Consider the following 24,144-nt stretch of genomic DNA (forward strand, 5'->3'; position numbering starts at 1 on the left):
TTGGAAGCCTCCCGACCTGGCAACTTGGGTGGCCAGGCCACCAGACACTGACCAAGTCTGTATGGGGGGCCCCCAGCCCCACCGCCCCCGGCCCCAGAGGGCTACATGCAGAGGGGCCAGGACACTGGTGAGTGCCAGTAGGGTGTGGGGCTCGCGGCAGGAAGTCCTCCTGCTGATCTGGGGTCCGGGCTGGATGTGGGGCAGGGTCTGGGTGCAGCCAGCCCGGGGTCAGAGGGCGGAGGGCAGAGGCGCGGGCTGGAGTCTGTGTGTCTGTCCATCCTAGTCCGAGTTCGACAAGCTGAGGTTCCTGAGGGCAGTAGAAACCCTGAGTGGCGCTGTTCACGCCCAGGCAAACGGCAGCATGGATGACTACTTCCCCAAAACTGTTCTGGCCCAGAAAATTGAGGTGAGATAGGCCCACCCCTTCTGGGCAGCGGTCCTCCGGGGAGGAGGAGGACGAGGCCCAGCCCAGGGCTGGCGCCTCCCTGAGGAGAGTTCTTTCCTCCTCCCGGCCCTTCTAGACATTAATCCTTGAAGAATCCACAGAGGTCTTGGTCAGCAGTGTGCGCCAGCAGGCCATGCTCTGCATCGTGGCCCTGAGGTTCCGGCTCGCTCTTCCTCCTCTGGGCCCCTGGGTTGGGAGGAAGGGCAAGGCTTGGGGACCTGAATCTGGGGCCCCTGACTGCCACCTCATCTCCCAGCGTCCTGGTGTAGGATCTCCCCGACTTTCCCTATCAGGAGGCTCCCGAAGAGGCCAGGGCCCCCTCCCTGGCAAGGAGGCATTGGAAAGGGTCTGGGGGGCTCAGTTCCCACAGCTTCCCTTGCCTCAGGGAGAGCAGCAGAGCAGGGCTCCCCCAGGGCCCTAGAAACTAGCCCAGCCCCTCACAACTGCCGTCCAAAGACCCTGTGGTTCCCTCGCCGCGCCCAGCCAGGTGAGCCCACCGTTCCACCTGTCCCAGAAGCTGGACCTGATGGCCGCCAGCATCTCCAGGATCATCCCTCTGCCGCTGATCACGCCCAGTCTGGACCGCAAGGACAGCGCCAGCGTCTACATCCAGGTAACCCCACCGCGGCCTGTCTGCGGGGGATGGTCTGTCCCAGAGACTCCCCGTCTCTTCGCTCCAGCCCGCCCTTCTCCCCTGACCCCTCCATCTCCCCAGGGCCGGTTCCTGCTCTTACTCGACCCACAGGCGACTTTCTCTAGTTCTGTGACAGCCTCCGTCTCCGGAGGAGACAGTCTTGCGATAAAGACTCAGATTGTACGGAATTATGGGCCAAAAGTCTTGGCCGAATCTTCCCAAGATTTTTCAGTTTTAAAGATAGAAGTTTCCTTGATCTAACAGAATGCACCTCTGATGGTGAGGGTCCCATGGGGGTTGTCTTTGTTGGCGAGAACTGCCTGGTGCCTACTCTGACTGTTCACCCTCCATTGGAGCTGGCCCTGGCCCAGTCTTCAGTGAGACCAAGGAGGGCCAGGGCTTGGGAAGATCAGAGTTTGGGAGCAGAGCTGGACTGGGCCCCACTTCCCCTCCCCCTGAGGAGGGTCGGAGGAAGATGAGGGTGCCCCAAGGAGCTGTCCATCCTCCTCACTCCACGCCCCCCACTTGCTAGACAATCCAGGCCTTAGATGACATGCTACAGGCGCTTGTCATGGAGGGCAGGGACCCCAGCATGGCCGTGCTGCAGAGATGCCTGGAGGTGCGTGACCGCAGAGACTGGGGAACTAAAGCCTCTGTTAGATGCGGTGTGTTGGGAGGGGAGGGAAGGAGCGTTAGGGTAGACTGGGGGCCGCCCCAGCCAAGAGCCATCCATCCTCCAACCTCAGTGTGCGTGACCATCACCTGGTCTTCAGCGCGTTTTGAATATTCTTCGTTACAATAAGCGGGCACTCTCAGGGGTGAGTTCGAACTGGGGAAAGAACCAAGAGCTACTTGAAACCCACTCTCATGAGCAAGATGGTAATCAGTTAGGACAGTGTAATTTTGAATAAAATGTTAGGTGTGACTAAAGCTGAGACCAGGCTGCCTGGGCACCCTGTCAACCGGCTGATGGGGACTGTGTCTCGAGAGGAGACGGGCCCGTGTGGGGACACGGCTTTTTTGGGATGTAGCATTTCTGGTAGAGTTTCTTTCTTTCCATTTTTAATGATATTTATTGTTTTCTTTCTAATTGTACAAGCAATACATGTTCACGGCGGGCGACTGGAAATACGTCAACTCTGGCGGGGCCCTCCGAGGCCGCCCTCCTGTCGTCTGCAGGGTGGGGGGACCCGCTTGTCTCAGGCAGTCGGGGATGCGGACTGCAGACCGGGAAGGGAGGGGCGGGCTCCCAGCTCCGGGGAGGGGCTGCTGGAGTGTCCTGGCTCCCTGTGCAGATCATCTTGCCGTGGCTGATGCAGTCGGAGAAAGCGCACGAGCAGGCCCGGGCCTTGGGCACGATCTCCCGGACGCTGAGGTTTATCTGCAGTTTCCCTCAGCTGCAGGTGAGCGCCTGGGGGCACGGCGGGTAGGGAGGCTGTCTCCGCAGGCCCCGGGGGGCTCGGGGCCGCAGGGGTCCCTGCAGGGTGGTCAGAGCGCCTTCTTTCCCTGCTCCATGTCTCGGCCCTGGCCAGCTGGGTTGGGGCCGCAGTGCCCACGGGCTGTCCTTCTCCCGTGGATGCTGATTTGGAAGGCTTCCCGTCGCCAGGACAGCGTGGAGCTGGTGAGGCGAGGGGCCGTGCACAGCAAATCCCGAGTGACGAGGGAGGGGAGCGGAGAGGCTCCTCTGTGGGTGGCAGGGCGTGAGCGGCCTCCTTCCCGCAGCACGCGGCGGAGTCCTCCATGAGCGGGCAGCTCCTGGGCACCTTGGGCCTCTTCTGCATGAGCGCCAACCATGAGATCAGCCTGGGGGCTTCGGAGGCCCTGCACTACTTTTTCAAAATCCTCGCGCTTCACAGAAGTGAGTGGCGGGAGCCCGGGCCACCACGAGGCCACGGCCGGGGGACCCGCGGGCTCTTGGGAGTGACCAGCGCCCGTCTCCGGGGGAAGGCCCCACTTTGCTGGCAGGCTGGGCCCGCAGTAAGTCCGTTTATCCGGATGGACCCCTAGCCCGTTGCCGGCGCAGGGCCCTCTTTCAAGCGATTCCGGGAGGTTCTTGCAGGACAAGGGGAGCAGGGCGGGCAGCTGCCTGTGAGGCCAGGTGTCCCCAGGTGGCCCCAGGTGTGCGGCCGGGAAGAGGACGCTGCTTTCTCGTGACACAAGCTGGGCTTCCCCGAGCTGGACTTTCTCTGCCCCAGGAGAACCCAGGCACCGCAAACACACCTGCAGACGCCCGAGAGGAATTTGCCAATCTCGCTCGAAGGGAGTCTCAGAAACCTCGGCTTCTTGGGATTGAATAGAGCGCGTGCTTGGCAGGGAGTGGGAGTAGGGCACGGGGAACGGGGTGGCCTCCCCAGTCACACTGTCCCTTGGCCGTCAGCCCGCGCTGGGGACCAGGGAGCTCAGCCCAGTCTGCTCTGTCGGGTGAACGGCATTCCGCCCGGTGAGCCCTGCTGACCTTCTCTGAGGTCTGGAAGGAAGGGGAGGGCGCGTTCCTCTTTCCCCATTAAGGCCTTGCCCCTTAATTGTTATGTTTGGATCGAGGTGTGAGACGGAAGACAGAGAACGTCCTGAGGGATTTGCAGAAGCATTTCCGCGGGGAGTGGTTTGCCAGCATGCAGGATCTCACGATGGTAACGCCTGGTCTCCACCGCGGACAGGATGCCCAGATGGGGAGCGTTCGCCGGGGAGGAAGAGGGCTGAGGAGAGGGTGTGGAGGGCTGGCCACGCGGGGGAAGGCCCCCAAAGTGCAGGGTCTCGTGGACAGCGCACTGGAGGGGACGGCTCCTTCCCAGAGCTGCTCCTGGGTTAACTGAAGTCTGAGGTCATTGAGAGAGTTTTCAAAGCAGTACAACAGCCCCGCTTTCCCGGCACCTCCTGTGGCCGGGCTTGGAGAATGCTCACCCGGCAAAGGCAGGTTCCTGGTCTTGGATGTGACGTCCTGGTCGTCTGCTCAGCCAGAAACCCAGGCGCACCCTTTGCTCTTTCTCCCCCTCAACTCTTCACGCCCAGTTCACCCTCGTCTGCCCACTCTCCCTCCTGAGCCGCTCTCCAGCCCATCCACGCGGCTCCAGCCCCGCCTGGGCGGTCCCTCTGGGTCCCTGGGGCCGCCTCCCACTGACTCCTGATCTCCAATCCTGTCTCACCACTTCCCGCTCTGCAGTTGGAAGATTACTTCTAAGACGCAGATAGCACTTCGCCACTCCCCTTCAGACTTTGCAACGACTCCCCGCTGCTGTCACACTGAAGTCCAGCCTTCACACGGCCAGAGAGGCCCATCCGATCTGGCTCCGGCTTAACCTTCTGGCCCCATCTGGTCTTAAGAGCCTTTTCCCTCACGCTTAGGTCCCTCTTGTCCAGCTCAGGACACAGTAGCCACTCCAGGCCTTTGCAAGTTCTGTTCCCTCTGCCTGGAAGTCTTTGCCCGTTTCCACCAGGCACGGACTTCAGAGGCACCTCCTCCAGGAAGTCTTCTCTAATCTTTCAAGTCTAACTTCGACGCCCCAGTCTGTCCCTTCCCAGAGGTGTCACGCTGCGCCATGTCTGCCTACCTCCCTGCCCCAACAGCAAGTGCCTTGAGGGCAAAGGCACTGGGCGCTTGTCTGCGTGGCTCCCCAGCTCCCCACGACAGGCAGGCACAGAGTCGGGACTCAGTCGTTCTGTGTGAGGGAACGAGCTTTCCTGGGGTGTGTGGCCGCGGAGGCCATGGAAGCCACCACCCGCTTTGGAATGCTGTAGACTGGCAAACTTTCCAGGCGGAATCACCTGCTTGTGTTCCAAATCCAAAACAGAAATAAATGCCTTTATCTCAGGACAAATGCAATGTCCCCTATGTCGTGCTGTCTGGACCGCTGATCCCACCTGGGGACTTGCAGTCTGGAGACACCCTGGGGCTCGGCCTCACATCCCATAATAGCCACACAGGCCGGGCCACCTGCGCTGGTCTCATTGGGGTCCAGAGACTGCAGCAGTCCCAGAGTGGGACCTGGCGCCACAGAGACATGCTGGCCTTTCTCTCTTCAGTTCTTCAGGAAGTACCTGACCCCCGAGGAGAAAACGGCCGTGGTGATGGTGGCGATGGAGGCCATGACCAATGCTGGCAGGCACGACGTCCTCGCGGCTTCCAAGATGCTGGGGATGATCCTGAAGTTCTGCCAGCCTGAGATTGGGAAGGTAGTAGCCCCGGGAGCCTCTGTGGCTCAAGGTCAACGTGAGAATTCTTCCTTCCTGTTCGGTCTTAGAGCCTGTTTCCATTGTGTTTCTTCTGGTTGGGGTTTAAGGGACTGCAATCCTGTAAGAGGAGACGAAAGTAAACGAGGAGTTGTTTGCACTTGTGTGAAAGGCGCTGCGGGGGAAGGCGTGACCCCCGGCCTCCATCTCTGCAAGGGGGGGAGCCCAGGGTCAGAGCTGCAGCAGGAGGCTCCCGTGGGCTCCCGGGACCAGGGGGACCTCAGTCACTCCCCTGCTTCCAGACGATGCGTTAGTTCCACAGGTGCCTTCCTTGTGCCGGTGGCAGGACAGGGGTATGTGCGTGTGTTTTTGTTTTGTTTTGTTTTTAGGAAGATTTACACATTCATAAAAAGGTCATAAGGTACAAAAGAACAAGATAAAAGGTGTTATCAAATATATTTGCTTCCTCCAAATATCTAAACTCAAGAGACACCGACATGAACTACAGATGGCATACAGACCCTTTGCCAGAGGTGGGACTGGTGCTCAGTAGATTTAAGACAGCAGGGTGTCTCTTCCTCTGTCCTTTCTATTCTGCCATCTTGAAAGCTCTGTGGACGGATGGGTTCACTCTCATTTCAGTGACTTAACCCGCCCCTGTCTCACCCGTGACACCCACACAGCAGCCCCTGCGAGCCGCTCCCCGACTTGCCCTTCTCCTCGCCCTGGCCTGGAGAGCCGTCTGAACGCGCTCAGAGCTGAAAGGCGCCCCAGAGGGTGCCCCCGCCACCCACTCAGTGCTCGACCTCCCTGCGGGAGCCCCGATCCTCGGGGGGGCCAGGCTCTGCTGGGAGCACCGCTGGGGAGCTCACACTTTACCCTGAGCTCACGTTTCTCTGTGAACCGCGATCATGATTAGAACCTCCTCCCTGTAGTGAACTGAAATTGCAGCCCTGTGGCTTTGGGTCACCGGGCCCTGCTGGACTCAGTGAGCGTGCAGGTTTCACTGACACCGGTGCTGCACACCGCACTAGCCTCGCTCCTGTGGTGTTGAATTCTTACAACACGTGTGCAAGGAAGTAATTTTCTCTTAAGAAATGGAAAAAAGCTCCAGGAGGGTATGAGCCTTGATAACTGAAGTTTATTGAGTCACTGACGTGACCGACACTTTAGATGCGTTGACTCAGAGCCGTCGAGGTGGGTAAAACTGTTCTCATTTTCTCGACGAGGGAGCACAGAGAGGCTGAAAAGCTCGCCAGGGTCACACGGCTTGTAAGTGGGCGCTGAGATGTGAAGCCAGGCAGGGTGATGCCCGGGCCCGCGCTGTTTGCGCGTGTACGTGGGCACCTGAGACCCCGCTGCGCTGGTGTTGAACGTCTGGAAAGACCCTGCCCCTCCCTCCACCGCAGGTGCCGGAAATCATCAAGTACATTTACCGCAATATGAGCAGCTTCACAGAAGCCACAGCCCAGGAGACCATAAAGAGGGTCATCCACCTGCTGGCCGAGAACTACACAGATGAGGTCATCCTGACACTGTTCGAGATAGACAGTTGGAGGTAGGTGACGCCTTGAACGCCGCGGACAAGTCCCCAGACTTGGTTCTTAAAGTGTATCCAGTGTTCAGTACAAGTGACTCCCTTACGTACTGGGGCCGAGGGAATTGTCAAAGTAACACGGGCGTGCTGCAGAGAATTTGGAAAGCATATACATTTTTGAAAAAAAAAAATTAAATCTCACTCAAGCAATCTCTGCTATCACTTAGATATAATTTATCCACCTTTAAAAAATGGCTTTTACATGGAGGGGACGGTATAGCTCAGTGTTAGAGTGCCTGCCTAGCATGCTTGAGGTCCTGGGTTCAATCCCCAGTGCCTCCATTTAAAAAAAAGTTTAAAAAAGACATCAAAAATAGTAACAAATAAATAAAAATTATTTTTTAAAAAATGTATGGTCACACTCCTGTATATAGCAATTTGTATATTTTTCAATTTAACATTTTGTCATAGCATTTTCCCAGTGGAAGCCCTTTTGTAAACATAATTTTAATGGCTGCCTGAGATTATACTGCATGGATGTACTGCACTATCATTTTTTGAAAACTTAAAAAATTTACATGCAGTAAAATTGACCCATTTGCTATGCAGACCCGCAAGCTTTCTCAGATGTGGGGTCATCACCATCACTGCCAGAATCAAGACACAGAGCATTTCCATCGACCCCCAAAATCCCCTCGAGCGAATTGCCTACCCTTCTGGAGGTACCCCTGCCCCAACCCCTGGCAGCCCCCCGATCTGCTCACCCTATCGCTTTGCCTTTCCCAGAATGTCACGCCGTTACCGGCATATGGTACAGAACAGAATCGTGTGTTTGAGTCTGGCTTCTCTCGCGTACACCAGGCGCTGGGATCTGTGCGGGTCGTGGTGTGTGTTGACACTACACCCCTTTCCTTGCCGAGCAGCATCCCATTGTGTGGATAGACCGCAGTTTGCTTGTTCAGTCCCATCCTGGGTTGTTTCCAGTTCTGGCTGCTGCTGTAAATACTGGTGCATAGGTTTTTGTGTAAACATTAGCACTCATCTTTCTTGGCTAAATTCCTAGAGGTTGCATTTCTGGGCAGTACGGGAGCGGTGGTGCTTAACTTCTAAAGGAACTGCCAGCCTTTGCATTGCGGCTGCAGCGTTTGCATTCCTACCAGCACCCTGTGAAAGCTCTGGCTGCTTCCAGCCTTGTCCGCACTTGGTATTGTCTCTAAAAAAAGCTTAGCCATTCCAACAAGCTTGTAGCGGCATCTCGTCGTTTTAATCTGCACTTCCCCAGCTCAGTTGCAACTAAGACGTTCAGCCTGATTTCACGTTTTTATTTGCCATCCGTTTATCTTCTTCGGTCAAGGGTCCAGATCTTCCAGCCATTTCTTCGTCGGGTCGTTTGTTTTCCTGTTGTCGAGCACTGAGAGTTCTTTGTGTATCCCGAGCACAAGTCACCTCTCAGATGTGTGATTTTCAAATGTTTCTCCCATTTTTGTGGATTATGTTTTCATTCTCTCTCTTTTTTAAATTGAAATATAGTTGGCTTACAATATGAGCTTCTGGGGTAGAGCACAGTGCTTCGGGTACACATATGCGCATACGTTCTTTTCCACATTCTTTTTCATTATAGGTTATTACAAGGTATTGAATATAGCTCCCTGCGCTGTACAGTAGGTCCTTGTTGTTTACCTATGTTATATATAGTGGTGTGTATCTGCTAATCCCAAACTCCCAGCTTGCTCCCCCACCCCCTGTCCCCGCTGGTAACCGTAAGTTTGTTTTCTTCCTGTGAGTCTGTTTCTGTTTTGTAAATAAGTTCATTTGTGTCATGTTTTTAAGATTCCACATACAAGTGACATCATATGGTATTTTTCTTTCTCTTTCTGACTTACTTCACTTAGAATGAGGATCTCCAGGACCATTCATTCATTTTCCCTTTTACCCCCAAGGTCAACCAGAAGGTGCCCCAGAGCTGACCTGACCTGACAGGCAGCGAAGTCTCTCAGTAAAACTGCCCAAAACTGCCCTCCCGGCAGGACTGGGAGCTGGGAGCCTGCTTCCTTGCTCTGCCCTCCCAGCCCTGCCCTGGGCAGCTCCAGCTGCGCGCTGTGTGTGGTGGGTGGTGGGGACGCAGCACCTGAGTCAGGGGACTGGCGACTCCGTGCACAGGGTCCTCACGTTCCTCTCGTCGTTCTCACCTCCCTGCCCCAATGGCGGACCCAGCTGTGCGGCTGCACTAAAACAAGCAGGAAAACTCTGAAAGCCCAGCTTCCGACAGAGGACCCAGAAAAGGGGTCCCCGGGAGCCTGAAAGCGGGGAAGTCTCATAAAGAAGGGAGCTAGAGGAAGGATCGCCTAAGTCTGCAGACGAGCCAGCACGTAGGTTCTGGGGCCACTCCTGAGCCGCACGCGCCCAGGACAGACCCCGGCGGCGCCGCACGGGCGTCGGGGGCGCAGCCCCGGGTGGCGCGCGCGCTTGGCGAGCACGAGGTCCTGGCTTCCCTCCCTGGCACCGCCATGAGGTAATAAATAAACCCAACTAGCCCCCCAAAAAGACCTGAGGAAATGAGGTTGTTTTTTGAAATTTCCTTTGAGGGGTAAAAGGGAAAACAGATCTGGGAGTGCCACCCAGTAAGGGCTGTTTTTCAAGTTCTGGCTGCCCCCCCCCCCCAGTCCACCTGCTGGTGATAATTTCTGGAATCTTCAAGCAGTTGCCTTTCCCAACAGCCCGAGTCTTCAGCGTTAGTCGGGGGGTGGGGGCGGGGGGAGTGGCTTGCTCTGTCCTGGCCGGCACAGCGCTGAAAGTAGGTAACTTCTCAGCAGGGACGTTCAGGTTGCTTTTAACTTCTGATAAATACTCTTCATCATAATAAGGAAGTTTTTATTTCCACTCTAAATATGCCAAGTTTTTTTCAAATTAGTAATAAATTTTGAATTTTACCAAATGCCTTTACAACTCTCAATGATATATTTATGTAGATTTATACAGAAATTATACAGGTATAGATAAATTATACAGACTTATACAGAAAACTCTAAGTTTTCTTTCTTTAACCTTTTAGTTTCCAAGTGGTTCGATATTTTGGTCATCCTTTTCTGGTTTTATTGAATGGCAGTTGGTGGGCATAATCTGAAAGTCTTTTCCCTTTTAGACTGCACTGAGTTTTGTGTATGTGTGTGTGAGAGAGTGTGTGTGTGTATGGTGTGTGTGTGTGGTGTGTGTGTGTGGTGTGTGTGTGTGTGTGTGTGTGTGTGGTGTCTGTGTGTGAGAGACAGTGTATGTGTGTGTATGGTGTGTGTGTGTGTGTGGATATGGCTTAGGAAGACTGTGGCTACCAATTTTACTCTATTTTTAAGAGACATTTGAAATAAATCTGTGTTTTCTGTTACAAGCAAAGTTATCTATTAAATCTTGCTAATTGTGTTAGTAACTCTTCCATATCTAAATTTATTTTGTGTTTCTTTTTAAAACTTATTTGTTTTTAAATTACTTTATTTTATTTCTTACTTATTCTTTTAGTAGAGGTACTGGGGGTGGAAACCAGGACCTCACACATGCTTGGCATGCACTCTACCACTGAGCTATACCCTCCCCCCTATCTTGTGTTTCTTTGTCAAATTCCTGTTACGTTGCTGGGTTTCACCCATTTTATGCGAATATAGCTGGAGGGCCATCATTTTAATTGCCTTGTAATAGTCCACTTGGATTGCCCTGTGCTTTATCTTATCCATCCCTTGTCAATGGTGATTTGTTGTCTCCGGTTATTTGCTGTTATCAACAACATCATGAGCCTTCTTACACCAACACTGTATTTAGATTTACAGGCATATTTATTCGCTCACCATCCTTTCTTGCATCTGAACGTTTCCTGCCAAAATTATTTTTCTTTCTTCTTGAAGTGTGTCCTGCAGGGGTTCATCCCTTAGTGATCATCCATTGTTCTTTTTATTTGTCTATAAATAAGGCAAATCTCTCTTAAAAGGTAGAGTTGCTGGGAGACTGACTGTGGGTTAACACTGATTTTTGCTCAACCCTCGGAAGTCTCACCCTTCCCTCTCCTGCTTTCCCACTGTGGCTGCTGAGAAGCTGGCCGTCAGCCTGGCTGTTCTTTTCTGAAGGTCATTTTTTCTCTGTGGATTCTCCTCTTGTCTTTATCCCTAGAGCACAGGGTGTGTGTCGCCAGCAGGAAACATGTCTCTGTCTTGGCCTTTAATCCCCCTTCATGTCCTCCTTGCCCTCCCCTCCTCCTGTTTCCCAAAGGCCATGCCTTCTTGGGTACGCTGAGCAGAGTTTCCTGAAGCTGCATCAGGTTACCTGTAGGAAATAGTTTTCAGATATAGCCTTTTCCTCTGCATGTGATTTTCTCAGGTCAGGATGAGCAGGGGAGAAATTCCAGGCAAAGGAGAAGATAGAAGTAAGTCCAGGAGAGAGAGTCAGTGCACTGGGGCACGGCTGGAAGGGCATGGCGGGGGAGGGGACCGGGGGCCAGCGCTGCGTGCCGTGGACTGGACGTGACATCTGCAAGACCAGTGCCGAGGTCCGGGGCTGGGCAGGTAATGAGAGCTCAGAGAGGAGGCTCTTCTGACAGATCTGAAACATCGAAGTCGGGCCCGAAAGCTGTGGCCTCAGATACCTTCTCGTGTCAAGTTTACAGGCCAAGTGGACATTTTCAGATGTGCCTGTGTGTGAGGCGGCAGAGAACAGGGAGGCCTGGAGGTGACGGAAGGAATGGAAGGAGGAGACGGGAGGATGAGGAGAGAGACAACGAAGAAGAGGAAGGGGGAGAGGATGCTGGGACCCCTGGGCAAAGGGGCCTGGGGCTCTTCCCCGGAGGGTGACTGTGTGTGTGGGGGGCTTCTGCTCTGCAGGGGGGCTCACAAGCCCTGGGAAATCCTGGCATCATTCCCCAAAGGCTACGAAGTGATCATGGAGCATCTCCTGCAGAGGCTGACTGCGCGCCGGAGGTCCTGGGCCCAGGAGCCCCGCGGTGGAGTGGAGATCTCCCCGCTGATTGTACGCAGGCGGGTGGGGGGGGGCCGGGCAGGGGTGCCCTGGGGCCCGGGCTCGGCTGTCCTGAGGTCTCTACGGTGGAGGGTGAACGTCTGCACGGTAGAGTCTCGGGTGGGAGGGTTTCCCGACTCTGCCTCGGAGGGGAACAGAGCTGGCTTCTCCTTCTCCGGGGGGCGGAGGGGGGTTGGGTGGGGCCAACGCCCCCAGCCCATCCTGGTCTCTCAAGGAGGGCAGAGGGGGCGACCACCCAATGAGACGAGCACTCTGAAGGCTGACACTGCAGGCTCTGCCCTCTGCTTTCCCGGTTGCTCAGCCTGTCTCTCCTCGCTCGGCAGCTTAGTTCTCTGGGCCAGCTTGTCACAGGGGTCGGTTGTGGGCAGAGATATCCTGGGGTCGGGACCCAAGAGCTGAAGATAAAGGTGATGGTGGCGCCCTTTCCTCCCACCCCAGGCCACCAGGGCCCTCCGCGAGCTGCTGCTGGAGCCCAGCCAGAGGGTGGAGGTGCACGCCTTCTTCTCCCCGCTGTTCGTGGCGCTGCTGCTGCAGGCCTCCTCCCTCCTGGGGGCAGGGGCCACGGAGGCCTTCTGGGGCCAGCAGCACCTGGCCGACTGGACAGACCCTGTCAGGTACCCTTGGTTCCAGGCCATGGCTTAGGGCCCATGTCTGTGGTCCCCCTGCCACCGCATGACCGGGCCTCTCTCACCTCTACTGGGGCCCCGGCGTGTCCCCCATGCACCATCCGACAGGCCTTGCTGGACTTTTTAGAAAAGATTCTTTAATTCTGGCTGTCGGGGCTGATGCAGGGACTCTGTACCGACGTGAAGTCGGGGCAGTGGGTGGACCCACGCACCTGAGCCTGCAGACCGGGACCCTTCCCCAGCCTTCCGCAGCTCCCTGCGTCACTGCTGCCCTGGGCACCCCGTCTGTACAACGCAGCCGGGTCCCTGAGGGCTGTGACGGAGTAGGGTGGCCGCGCAGCTGCAGCTGAGGGAGAGGATGACCCCTCTTCTGCCCCCAGCTGCACCGTGGAGGCCCTGAGAACCTTGATGACAAGCGCAGGCTACGGCGACCATGTGTCTTACATTGAGAAGCTGGGGGGCTGGGAGCTGCTCGCCAGCCCGGAGAGACACCTTGAGGGGGTGGCCCTGCTGGCCAGGTGAGCCTGCGATGCACCCGGCCGGAGCCTGCCTCCCAGGGCCCCCCGCGCATGGCCCAGGCCTGACCGCTGCACTCCCGCCGTCGCAGGGCCATGGTCACCAAGAACTGCTGGCACAGCTGCCCCATCTTTGGCCTCGTAGTTGGGATCCTCCAGGACCTGGACCACGAGAATCACCTGACAGCGCTCACGTTCATGACCGAGGTGAGCAGCTCTGGGGGAGGAGGTGAGCAGGTGGGGGCGGCCCGGGGACCTTGCCTAGGACGCCAGGTGAGCCACCTGGAGTTTCCCTGGTGGGACGCCTCCCGGAACCTCGGCTCTGTCCTGACCTCATGGAACCACACGGCGCCTGCCGGCTGCCCCTCGGCCATTAAAGTCACTCTCCGCTCAGCCCCACCGACTGGTTCAAGGTGTTTCGGACACCTGGCAGAGAAAACGTGTAGAGAGTTTAGAAAACATGGACAAGAATCTTAATTACAAAACTGTGAATAATCGCAATGTCCGGAGGAAACCAGTTTTAGGCCCTGGCCTCAGTGGAGAGGGGTGTGTGTGCCCCCGGCTGGCGCCATGCTGTCACCGCTCGGCAGCCTGCGCTGCGTAAGCGCCACCTATGTATTTACGTGGGGGTTTTGTAAACATCAGTTTTAAAGGAGATGTAGTATTTTATCACAAAGAGGTCTGATAATTTATTGGACATTCTGTTTCTGGTTTTACACTATTGTGAATAACACTAATGAACGCCTCCATGTGAGAGGCTTTGCCCACATTCCAGCTTATTTCCTTAAACATCAAATATAATTAGAGGAAGAGCTGACTGAAAAACATGAATGTCTCCTATGACTTTTGATGCAAATGCCAAATAGCTTTCCAGTAAAGTTCTCCTGATTTATGCTTCCGCTGGCCGTGTTCAAAGGGAGTTTCTGGGTTCCTGACTCCCCACAGCTTTAAATAGCCTCCTTTAAAAGTTCAAGCCACCTGATTTTTTTCTTTGGCAGGCGTGGATTACTTTTGAAATAACAGAGATAGAAAATAATACAGCACAAATCTTAGACTATGAACAACGCTACCCTCGTGCAGCACAGTGTGTTGTGTGCAGGTCACAGGGTGTCGGTCCTGTCTGAAGGCGTCTCCGCCGGGAGCTAACAGCTGATGTGTGCAGGTCGATGTGAGGCACTGCTGCGTGCACTCAAGGGCTTGTGCTGTGTGGGCAGAGCCCCTGCTAAGGATGGGGGCGTGGGCACGAGGGGCTGGAACCCTGACTGGAAGTGGCTGTCCAGCCTCAGTGCACCTCGTTTCTCTGGCGAAGCTGCTTAAATGCAGATTTCCGGGCCCCAGGGACTTGGACGCAGCAGCCTTAGGGGAGGCGCAGAGTCCTCATTTTCTGGAAATACTCCCGTGGTTGTGCAGAACAGATCGTCCTTGGACCCAGCTTTGAGAAACAGCACAAGGCACACGCCTGGGTGGGCAGGGGAACCACCACGATGGAGGCCACAGAAGCCTCCAGAATTTAAAAACGCTAGTGCCAGACCGTTCCAAGACCCCTCTGCCCGCTCCCCACGTACAGGCTCTATGTGGGCAGGTCTGGGGTTGAGTCCAGGCATTGGTCTGATTTAGAAGTTCCCTGGTTTAAAGCTGTCTTCTAGAAATTGGATTGGGAAGTCCTCTGGAAGTTCTCGCAAATGTGTCACATCCATGGAAACCAGTGGGCATGGGAACCAGTCTTCACTCATCTGCCACCCTTTGTGGACTTTGGGGCTGAGAAGGGGGAAGGGAGGCTTGGCCTACTGGGGAGAAGGGGCTGGATGAACCTCACTCTCAGCATTAAAGGGAGACTTGGTTGATACTAAAGTGAAAAACCAGTGGGGAGGGTAGAGCTCAGTGGCAGAGCATGTGCTTAGCATACACAAAGTTCTGGTTCAATCCCCAGTGCCCCCTCCAAAAATAAGTTAATACATAAACCTAGTTACCCCCCCCACACACACACACACATTAAAGAGGAAAACCAGTGGGGCTTTGGGTGCCAGCTAGGAGAGTAGATGGAGCTCTCCGAAGGAGCGAGGACGGCTGTGAAAACCCAGCTCTTCCCGTGGCCGGCACCTGCCCTGTTTGCGGTTCTCGCCCGTCCCATGACCTGTGAGCGCAGCGGAGATGTTGAGCACCGCCCGGGCCGTGGGCCTTTGCTCAGGGCTCTCAGGGAGCAGAGAGCACAGGTATTTAATTCTCACTGTGACCCTGTGGGAAAAGGGTGCTCCTTCCTCTGTTTCGCAGAGGATGGAGCTGAGGCCCAGAAAGGTAGCTATTAAGCCCTGCAGGTGGGTCTGCCTGGCCGCCCCGCAGAGACGGTGGAGATGGCCAAGCCGTCCACGGAAACGTCCCAGTGGCCAGCGCCACACTCGGACAGACGCCGCACACGCATGCACACAGAGCAGCACGCGTGGCTTGAATGTCTCTGATTTGCTTTTTTCTTCTTCAATTTTATTGTAAATAACATACAGACACATGTAATTTTACACAAATAGACAAGTAATACCAGGTTTGCTATTTTCTTTTCATCGTAGCCTTTTTCTTCTTCCCCGTTTTTGTGTCTCCCTCCCACCGCATCAGTGCCGGGCCCCCCACCTGCATCAATCACCTGTGCGTCCCCGTTGGGCACTTCCTATCTCTGTCCCCTGCAGACCCCTTATCAAAGGAGCCGAAGGGAAGCTTGCAGAGAGGATGGTGACTTCTGGGATGACAGAGTGTGAACTGACCCTTCAACTAAGCTTTGGCCCCTTTAGTTGTTCTTGCAAATCCTTAAGAGTATTTCTTTTCTTTAAAAAAAAAGTGTTTATGTTTACACATTTAAAGGTTGCTTTCTGTTTACAGTTATTACGAAACATTGGCTGTATTCCCGTGTTTTACACACATCCAGCTGGCTTTACACCCAGTAGTCTGCACCTCCCAGTCCCCAACCCCTGACTGCCCCCCACCCCTCCCCACTGGGCACCACTAGTTTGTTCTCTGTGTCTGTGAGTCTGCCTCTTTGGGTTACATTCACTAGTTAGTTGTATCTCTTAGATTCCATGTAGAAGTGATACCATACAGTGTTTTTTCTCCTTTGAGTGACTCATTTCACTTGCATGATGCCCTCCAAGTCCACCCATGGAGCTGCAGATGGCATTATTTCATTCTTTTTTATGGCTGAGTAGTATTCCACTGTGTAGATATACCACAGCTTCCTTATCCCATCATCTCTGATGGACACTTAGTTTGTTTCCATGTCTTGGCTACTGTAAATAGTGCTTCTATGAACACTGGGGTGCATGTATCTTTCTGACTTAGTGTTTCTGGATTTTTCTGGATATATGCCCAGGAGTGGGATTTCTGGGTCATTTGGTAACTCTAGTTTTAGTTACTGTTCTCTGTAGCAGTGGCACCCACTCGCATTCCCACCTCCAGTGCAGGAGGGCCCCCTGCTCTCCACGTCCTCTCCAGCGTTTGTTATCTGCAGACTTTCTGATGACACTGGAGAGCATTTCTTTGCTGCAGAGCAGGAGCCTCAGTGCCGAGTCACTGGGGTTCCCCTGCTCATTGTCCCTTCTGCCTCCATCTCCTCGCACAGCTCCTACAGTGCCCGGACGTGGCGGCCATGGTGGACAAGGTCATGCTCCGCATCCTGGCGAGCTGGCTCCAGTGCGAGGAGCCGGCTGCGGTGAAGCTGCTGCTGCGGGCGGTGGAGGTCTTCGTGAAGCACGGGAACATGGTGAGCCAGGCGGGGTGCAGGGCATGCTGTCGCCGGGGAAGGACTAGAGAGAGCTGGAGGCCCAGAGTGTCCGGTTGTGGACGGGGTGGACCACCCTCGGGGTCAGACAGGGAATCCTCACGGAGCCAGTCCACAGAGAGCAGGGCCAGGATGTGAGCCGTTGGTCTATCCCTCCCCGCGAGGAAGGAGGAGGTTTTCTCAGCATCATTTCTTGGGCCAAGTCAGAGGCTGGGGCTCCGACTGGCCCGGTCTCCTGGGGACAGGCATCGTCACCAGGGATGAAGAGGCAGTGGAGATGGGGCCACAGTGGGGGAAGGAGGGTGTCCTGTCTTCTCCCTTTCCCCATGAAGACAGGAGTGCTGCCCAACACCCTCGGGGCGGCCCCCTCCACCGGCACCCCCGCCCCCGACGCCGCCCGGGTTCTGGGGGAGACGGGGCGCAGTGTGGCAGCCCGGCTGTCGCGTGGGGTGGCATGGGCGAGGCTGGCTCCTGGACTCGGGCTGTCCTCCCGAGCACCTGTGCTCTGCAGGGGAAGCAGCTCCGCGCCCTGCAGCCCTACGTGCTGAACTGCTGCTACTCCGCGGACGGCGGCGTCGTGGCCGAGACCTTCCAGTTGCTCAGGTACCTGGTGGAGCACCTCACCTGGCAGGACTCCTCCTCCTTCCTGATCCAGCTCGCCTTCACGCTCGGGCCCTTCCTGGAGGAGGTGAGTCCTCTGAGGGCCCGTTTCCCTTCTCTGGTGTCCGTAAGGTAAGGGAGATATCGGAAGGATCTCGAAGGCCCCTCCAGCTGGGACCTGGGGCCTCCTGTGGGGCTGGTGGCCGTGTCCCCAGCTCGGGGATAGTGAAAGGGGTCTGGGCAGAGAGCAGAGCACAGCAGGAGAGTGCTGTGGAGCCGGAGCACATGGGGGCAGGTGTGCACGGGGCCTGCGCTCAGTGGAGGGGGGCTCGGGGCCGCCTGTCCCGGAGGCGGGTGCTCAGGCCGAGCTCCCTCCCACACGTGTGTGCGTGTGCGTGTGCGTGTGCGTGTGCGTTCTCACCCAGGAGTCAGAACACCTGCGCTTGGAGGCCTTCGAGGTCTACGGGGCCGTCCTGGCCAAGGTCCGCCGGAGAGTCCTTGTCTTCCCCTTGAAGCACCAGGTCCTCAACTTGCTGGTCCTCCTCGTGCTCCACCTGGAGGATGTGAGCGTCCACGTGGCTCAGGTGAGAGGCCAGGCCTGGAGCGCTCACGGGGTGGGGAAATGCGAACGGGGTCAAGCCAGCCCCTAGGAAGGGGCTGGGGGAGTCTCCTGTCTAACCTCAGAGAGCTGCAGTCAGATGCCTGCCCCGGCGTTTCTCCAGCCCCCGGCTCCCCGGCCGGCCACCGGCACACAGCGGGCAGTTGTGGGAGTGAAGCCTTTTCCCCTCCCTGGGTCCCTGATCTGGGCGTCACTGGCCTTCTCCCCAAGCCACTCTCTACCCTCTTGTCACTGAATGGAGACAGGCTCCCGGGGCAGCGCAGTGGGTGGAACAGAGAGGGCCCAGAACTGGCCATGTCCTGGGACGGACGGGCCCGACTCTGAGCCCGGGAGCCCAGGGGCCTGAACTGCAGCGGAGAAAAGTTGCAGCTGAAAAGTGCTGACGGCCTGCCCGCGACACCAGCGTCCACACCGCAGGCTCCTTTGCCTGGTGGGGTTTCTGAACCAGCAAGTGAACTGGGGTGTTATCTTCGTGGGTGGGGTCCCTCCCAGGGAACTCGGCAGTGACACTTCTGACAGGCCAACCCTGATCAGAGGGGCGACCACCCAGTGGCAGCATCAAGACTTTGGGGACTGGGGAGCCGTGGGGTGGGTGGGTAAGCCAGGAGGTGGGTCTCAGGGCAGTAACACGCAACTGGGAAAATCACCACCACCCTGATTTTTGACTGTCTCGCTTCTGGGAGAAAGGGTGCAGGTGCAGCCAAGGTGCCTGGACCACTCGGCCTTTCTCCTGCCCTGGGTCCCTCCGGGCTCTGAGTCTCCCATCCCTCACCGCCCTCTCTCCTCTCTGTGTGCCCCGCCAGGTCCCTTCCCCACCCTGCCCTCTAACTGGTCTGAGCCTTCCTGTCTCTCTAGATCTCCCGGCCCGCCCTCTGCCACACGGCCACCATACTGGGCTGGTGGAAGCTCAGAGTGATCTTTGCCAAGAAGGATGTTTGGACAATCCTCAGAGCGCTGGTAAGCTGCCGCTCGCTCATTGTCCCGCTCCTGTGCCGGGAGTTGGGGGACGCACTTTCGGGGTTGCTTTCCTGCAGCTTCTGGGATTTGCAGCCACAGCACTGCAACAGTGAGATGCTCCCTGCGTGGGCTGTCTGTGCCCAGCACCTGTGTGTGGTCCCTGCCCTGCCTTCCCCTGCCCATTGCTTCCTGTGTGAGCTGGGGAGCTAGGCACACAGGGAGATCATTTTGGAATATTCTGTAAAGGCTGAGAGAGGAAGGGACTTTGTAGCCCGGTCTGGAAGCTGCAGGAAGGCTTCCTGGAGGAGGCGTCCCCGGTGGGGGTCGGGGAATGGAAGGAGAGGTAATGCTCAAGCGAAGGGGAGGGATCGGAGTGCGGGCGAGGTGCGGCCCTACACGGGGTGTGGAGTGGAGCATCCCCTCCGTCACAGGGACCTGGCCCGCCTGCACCTCATCCTACAGAATTAGGTCCTGAGAAATAAGGGCAGAGGAGCTCGGGGTGTTGGAGCTACCAGGGGCTGGGAGTCAGCGCAGGGGCAGCGAACTTGTGCCTGCGGGCCAGGCAGGGGCAGTAAGCAGAGAAGCAGGCCGGCTGGGTCTGAGGGCGTGGTCCAGCTGCAGCCGCGCTTCTCGGCACCACTGGACACGGCCCGGCGCCATCAGAGCATGGGTGTGATAGCACCCGCTTCCTCTCCCAAAACGAAACGTGTAGGTGACGTCAGCCGCCCGCGCGGACTTCCAAAACAAGTAAATGTCAAGCCCTAGCTCCAAACGGGGAAGCGCTGTCTGCTGGGACCCTGTGTGTGACGCGCGTGTGTAGACGTGTGTGTGTGGCGCGTGTGCGATGCAGCACAACGCTATGTGGCGACTCGACAGGACGTGGCCCTCCTGGCCCAGGGCCCCCGGAAGACGGGACATGGGGCAGCTCGTCCTCAAGGGAACCTGCTGCAAATGCAGGTATAGGACTCGTGTGTCGGGGACCAAAGCGTGACTCAAGAAGTTTGGCCGCTGGTAATGCGGCCTTCAGAGTGATGGCCAGTTTTTGGTGAAATTCTGAACAGCGTGAAGTTCAGTCTGGCTTTGATTCATATCGCAGCAGACGATTAGAAAACCCGGTGTGTATTCGAACTGTGGAAAAGTGCTGTGTTTCTACAAAGGACAGAGCCATGTTCTGGGCACAGACCGTTCGAGCTAGGGCTTGACTGACACAGGTGTGCGGTGGGACCCTAGGCACTGGTGTGCCGTCCGGCATCATCGCGACAGCCAAAGCCGCCCCCAGCTCCCTCGTTCCCCCGGGGACAGTAGAGCCCCTGGTGGAGAGCCAGCCGACTGGCTTCTAGACAGACAGCGGGCTCAGGGCTGCTAGGTGTGCCCCTGTGTTAGGAAAAGCAGGAAATCCTATTTGGTGAGATTTCCCACGTTTATACTGACAAGTAGTTTAGAATGTTTAAAACGTTGTGTGGAGCAAACGAATAGAACCTGCTGGCTGCTTTGGGCTCATGGCTGCCTGTGTGCCATCCTGGCCCAGGAGCACTTAGCAGGAAGTAGGAGGCTGGGTCGCACTGTGTGGTGGAGGTTTGGACACAGGAAGGGGCATGATTTGATGCTGTAGCAAACGAGGAGCTGCTGAAGTGCTCTGAGCAAGGGGGGCATGTGGTTAGATGGCGGCACACTTTAGACAGATCACCTGGCTACAGGCAGGAGGGTGAGCTCTCAAGGGACAGGGCTGAGATTTGTGCTTGGGGGCCAGGGAGAGGTGGTGGGGACACGGTGGGATTGGCTGGTCCCGAAGCCTGATTTGATGCAGAGTGTGCTGGGAAGGTGGACGCCTGGGTTTCTGACACAGGAGTGCCAGTGTTGCAGCAGGAGGAGGAATCAGGTGTGGGGGGAAGCGAGTGGCTCGACTTTGTACATGGCGGGCCAGGACAGTTTGTGGGTCTGCCCCACGGGAAGTCAGAGACCTGTCACTGACGCAGCGGGAGCAGGCTGGGCGGTGGACGGAACGGTAGACGAGCCTGGATTAGCCCACCTCAGGGCTCGCACAGCGAAGGGAGCACGTGACTCAGCACTGGGATTCCGAGAAGCCTCAGTTCCAAGGGTCCCGCCCAGGAGGCTAGGAAGGAAAATCAGCCAAAGAAGTAGAAGAGGAACAGCAGGAGAGGAGGGTCGCGGTCGCCAAAGAGGACACAGCTTCAAGGAGCAACAAGCGGCAGGCAGTGAGCGATGGTAGCAGGAGTCCAGGAAGGGAAGCAGCAGGGCCTGCTGGGCTCGGGCCACGGGAGACACCGTGAGCTTCGCGGGACCAGGGCCAGCGGGGGTGCAGGGAGGAGGCCGGTGTGGAAGCCAAGGTTCTGGGGTGACTTCACAGGATGGGGTGTGCACAGCTGGCTGGGCTCAGCCTCACCACACCTTCAGCGGTCCCGCTTCTATGGGTTTGGGAAGCTGGGTTTCCAGTTCGGATTTTATTTGAAGAAAAGATTCTTCTGCCACGACAGTTTGAAAAACCATCGATGTAGCCTTGAAGTTTAAGAACCTCAGTGCAGAGTGAAGAGGAGAACAGGGTGCAGCTGGGACAGAAGCGTGGGAGACGGGGTTGGGGGTGGTCTTTGCAGAGGAAAGGACCTGCCATCCTCCGGACCTTAACGGGAGGAGCCAGGACGAACCCCAGAGGCTGCATCCCTGGCAGGGAAGGGAGGGCTCAAAATGCTTAATGGCGCGTGGCGCCGCGTGGCCGCTGAACAGAGCAGCGTAGACATGCTGGACTCCTGTAGCCCGAAGCAGATGGCCCTGAGATCGCCACTTCTAAGCCGAGATGGAAATAAGCAAATGGACACTATGGGCAGGAGGGGGAAGTGTGTGAGCGGAGATCGGGGTGAATCTCTCTGAGTTTCAGGCCTTCCCTGGAGAGAAAGGTCCCACCCAGGAAGGCCCCCTAGAGGAGCTGAGACCTTGGGGGCTGGGAGGGAGGGTGCAGGTTAGAGCGTTTGGATGGACTTTGCACTGAGAGAGTGACTCCAGCTTAGTCCCAGGACTGTCTGGAGGAGGCCAGTGGCGGGGACAGAGGAACCAGCTGTGGCGCCTGGCCCACCCGGCTCGTCCTTGTACAGCTGGAGCAGGAGGCAAGCAAAGCCCTCTGGTTCCTGAAGCAGAGCGTGACCCTCTTCAAGAGCCCACAGGCCCCCATCCGCCAGGCGGCCGTGTGGTTTGCAGGTACCGCGTTCCCCCTTCTGGGAGCCGCTGTGTCCTAGTATGGGTCCTCCAGAGAGCTGGAGGAGCCAGGACAGCAGGCAGACAGGGCCTGGGGTGACGACGTTGGAGGGTGGAGGACAGTGTGCACTTGTCCCCCAGCCCCCAAACCAACACCCCCAACTCCCCGCCCTGGAAGCTCCTGGCTGGGCTGGGCTGGGCGGCCTTGCTGCAGCAGAATGAACTGAGTCCTGGGAGGCTCGGTGAGGAGGCTCAGAGCCTGGCGGGTTCGGCCTCAGTCACCCCAGGGAAACATCCTCTGGGCAGAGGGCATCCCCGTCTCTCCCTCTCCTCAGCCCAGTTTGCTTGGGACCCTTCAGAGAAGCAGGGAAGTCATCTCAACTTCACGGAAAAGTCTAGATCTGGGGCTGGTGGCCAAGCAAGGACAATTGTGGGAGGGACAGACAGACAGAGGGAGGGAATGGCGGTGCATGAGGAGAGGTGCAGAGCAGGTGCAGCCAGGCCCCACGGGTCCCCTTCGGGGCACTGAGGTGCTCTTGCCCCCCCAGGCCAGATCATCCAGACCCTGAGCACGGAAGAGGCCCGCGAGGCCGAGGACGCATATACCGGTGAGTGACAGCCCCGCGGCCCGCTCCCTGCTGCTCTCAGGCCCCCTGGTGTGGGCGGGAAAGGCTCAGAGGTCAGGGGACATGGGCGGACGGGCTCACAAATCAGCGCCGGGGGGAGCGAGGAGGGGGCCGTCTCCAAAGCATTTAGCTCTGGGGCCCGGGTCAGAGCCCTCCCGCCCCCGCGCTCACTCACTGACCCTCACCCCCCCGAGCTGTCGTTCATCAGCTGAGAAGTTTCCTAGAACTCTTTGCAGGAAGGACGCCCAGCTTTTTCTCACTTGAGGGCACACGGGGGCTCCCAGCACCCCCCTCTGCCCGGGTGTCCCCCACGCATCCTTGGGGATACGTCCCCCACCCTTCCCTCTCCCAAATACCAGATCCCTGCCTCGCTGGGTCCCAGGAACTGGCTGAGCCCCAGGCAACAGCCTCTCTGAGTCAGGGGACTCATGGCTCTTCTCTGCGAAGAGGAGGGCAGAGTCGGGGGCAGACAGTGGGCAAGACCTCAAGGGCAGGTCCTGGATGTGGTGGTGGGGGGCAGCGGCCACGTCTCCTGGAACCTGGCAAGTGTGTCAACCTGCCTGTGACCGGGGAGTGTGGCTCTTAGAAGGAATTCCTGCTCACAATTCACAAGCTGCCAGTCCCCCATCTCAAGGGCCAGCCCCTCTCTGCAGTCAAGAGCTATACCCGCTCCAGGCCAGCCCCTCTCTGCACAGCCCCCTGACGGGCCCCCTGCCCGGCCCCGCCCGGCAGTGTCCCTGTGTTCAAAGGGCACATGTCTGTGTTACAGCCCTGAGGTGCATGCGGGGAGACCCCGACCCCATGGTCAGCTCCCTAGCCACACAGACCTTCTACGTCCTGGAAGCCATGGGGACGCGACCAGTCACCACCCCCACGTCCTGCTTCTGCTGCAGGAGGCCTCGAAGGGGCTACTTCTGAGCCCGAATGCTGGGCAGACAGGACTGCGGCAGCAGTGGCCACGGCCAGGCAGCTGAGCCCTGCTCTAGACGTGGGGTGTGTCCCTGCAGAGCCTCTCTAATAAAGGGAGAAAGCCGGAACTTCCGTGCGCTCGTGTTCCCTCGTCCCTCGGCCGGAGCCTGTCCCGGCCGGGTGGGGCAGCGCCGCCGCCTCCGCAGAGAAGCGCGGGGTCCCAGCCCGCCTGGCGGGGCCGGCCCTCCGCTCGCGCAGTGGGGGCCGAGGCCGGCGCGCAGCGGCTGTTCTGAACGTCAGCTTGAACTGTGACTGGGAGTTCCGTGCTGTCGGGATCCGGGGGGTGTGCGTGGGGTTCCTGGCTGCAGGCCCCTGAGTCCATGTCGGCTGGTTGAAGCAGGAAAGAGGTTTACTAAAGGGCGTTAGTCAGCTCATGAAGTAGCCCGGGAGATCAGAGTGCGGGTGTGGCTGCCAGGAACCAGGCGGCTCTGCGGAAATAGCGCCGCGGCCAGCCCTGCGTGCAGCC

The 24,144-nt window shown here is 57.4% G+C and overlaps 1 protein-coding gene across 2 annotated transcripts; it reads left to right on the plus strand.

Moving 5' to 3' along the window:
• Positions 1 to 2,363: 2,363 nt before the first annotated feature.
• On the plus strand, positions 2,364 to 23,738 carry LOC106730206 (maestro heat-like repeat-containing protein family member 7). 2 transcript variants are annotated; one of them, XM_032466846.1, is made up of 15 exons: positions 2,364 to 2,937; positions 3,275 to 3,709; positions 5,100 to 5,249; positions 6,656 to 6,804; positions 11,643 to 11,787; positions 12,235 to 12,410; positions 12,803 to 12,940; positions 13,030 to 13,144; positions 16,542 to 16,682; positions 17,212 to 17,388; positions 17,726 to 17,884; positions 18,775 to 18,876; positions 21,984 to 22,086; positions 22,632 to 22,691; positions 23,479 to 23,738. In XM_032466846.1, exons 2-15 carry the CDS (start codon positions 3,692 to 3,694, stop codon positions 23,625 to 23,627), a joined length of 1,782 nt encoding a protein of 593 aa, XP_032322737.1. In that variant the 5' UTR covers positions 2,364 to 2,937; positions 3,275 to 3,691; the 3' UTR covers positions 23,628 to 23,738. The 2 variants fall into 2 exon arrangements, with proteins under 2 accessions (XP_032322737.1, XP_032322738.1); XM_032466847.1 differs by lacking the exons at positions 2,364 to 2,937; positions 3,275 to 3,709; positions 5,100 to 5,249; positions 6,656 to 6,804 and adding an exon at positions 8,928 to 9,295.
• Positions 23,739 to 24,144: the final 406 nt, after the last annotated feature.

This window comes from Camelus ferus, chromosome 23 (assembly GCF_009834535.1).
Source record: "Camelus ferus isolate YT-003-E chromosome 23, BCGSAC_Cfer_1.0, whole genome shotgun sequence".
Taxonomy (NCBI): Eukaryota; Metazoa; Chordata; class Mammalia; order Artiodactyla; family Camelidae; genus Camelus; species Camelus ferus.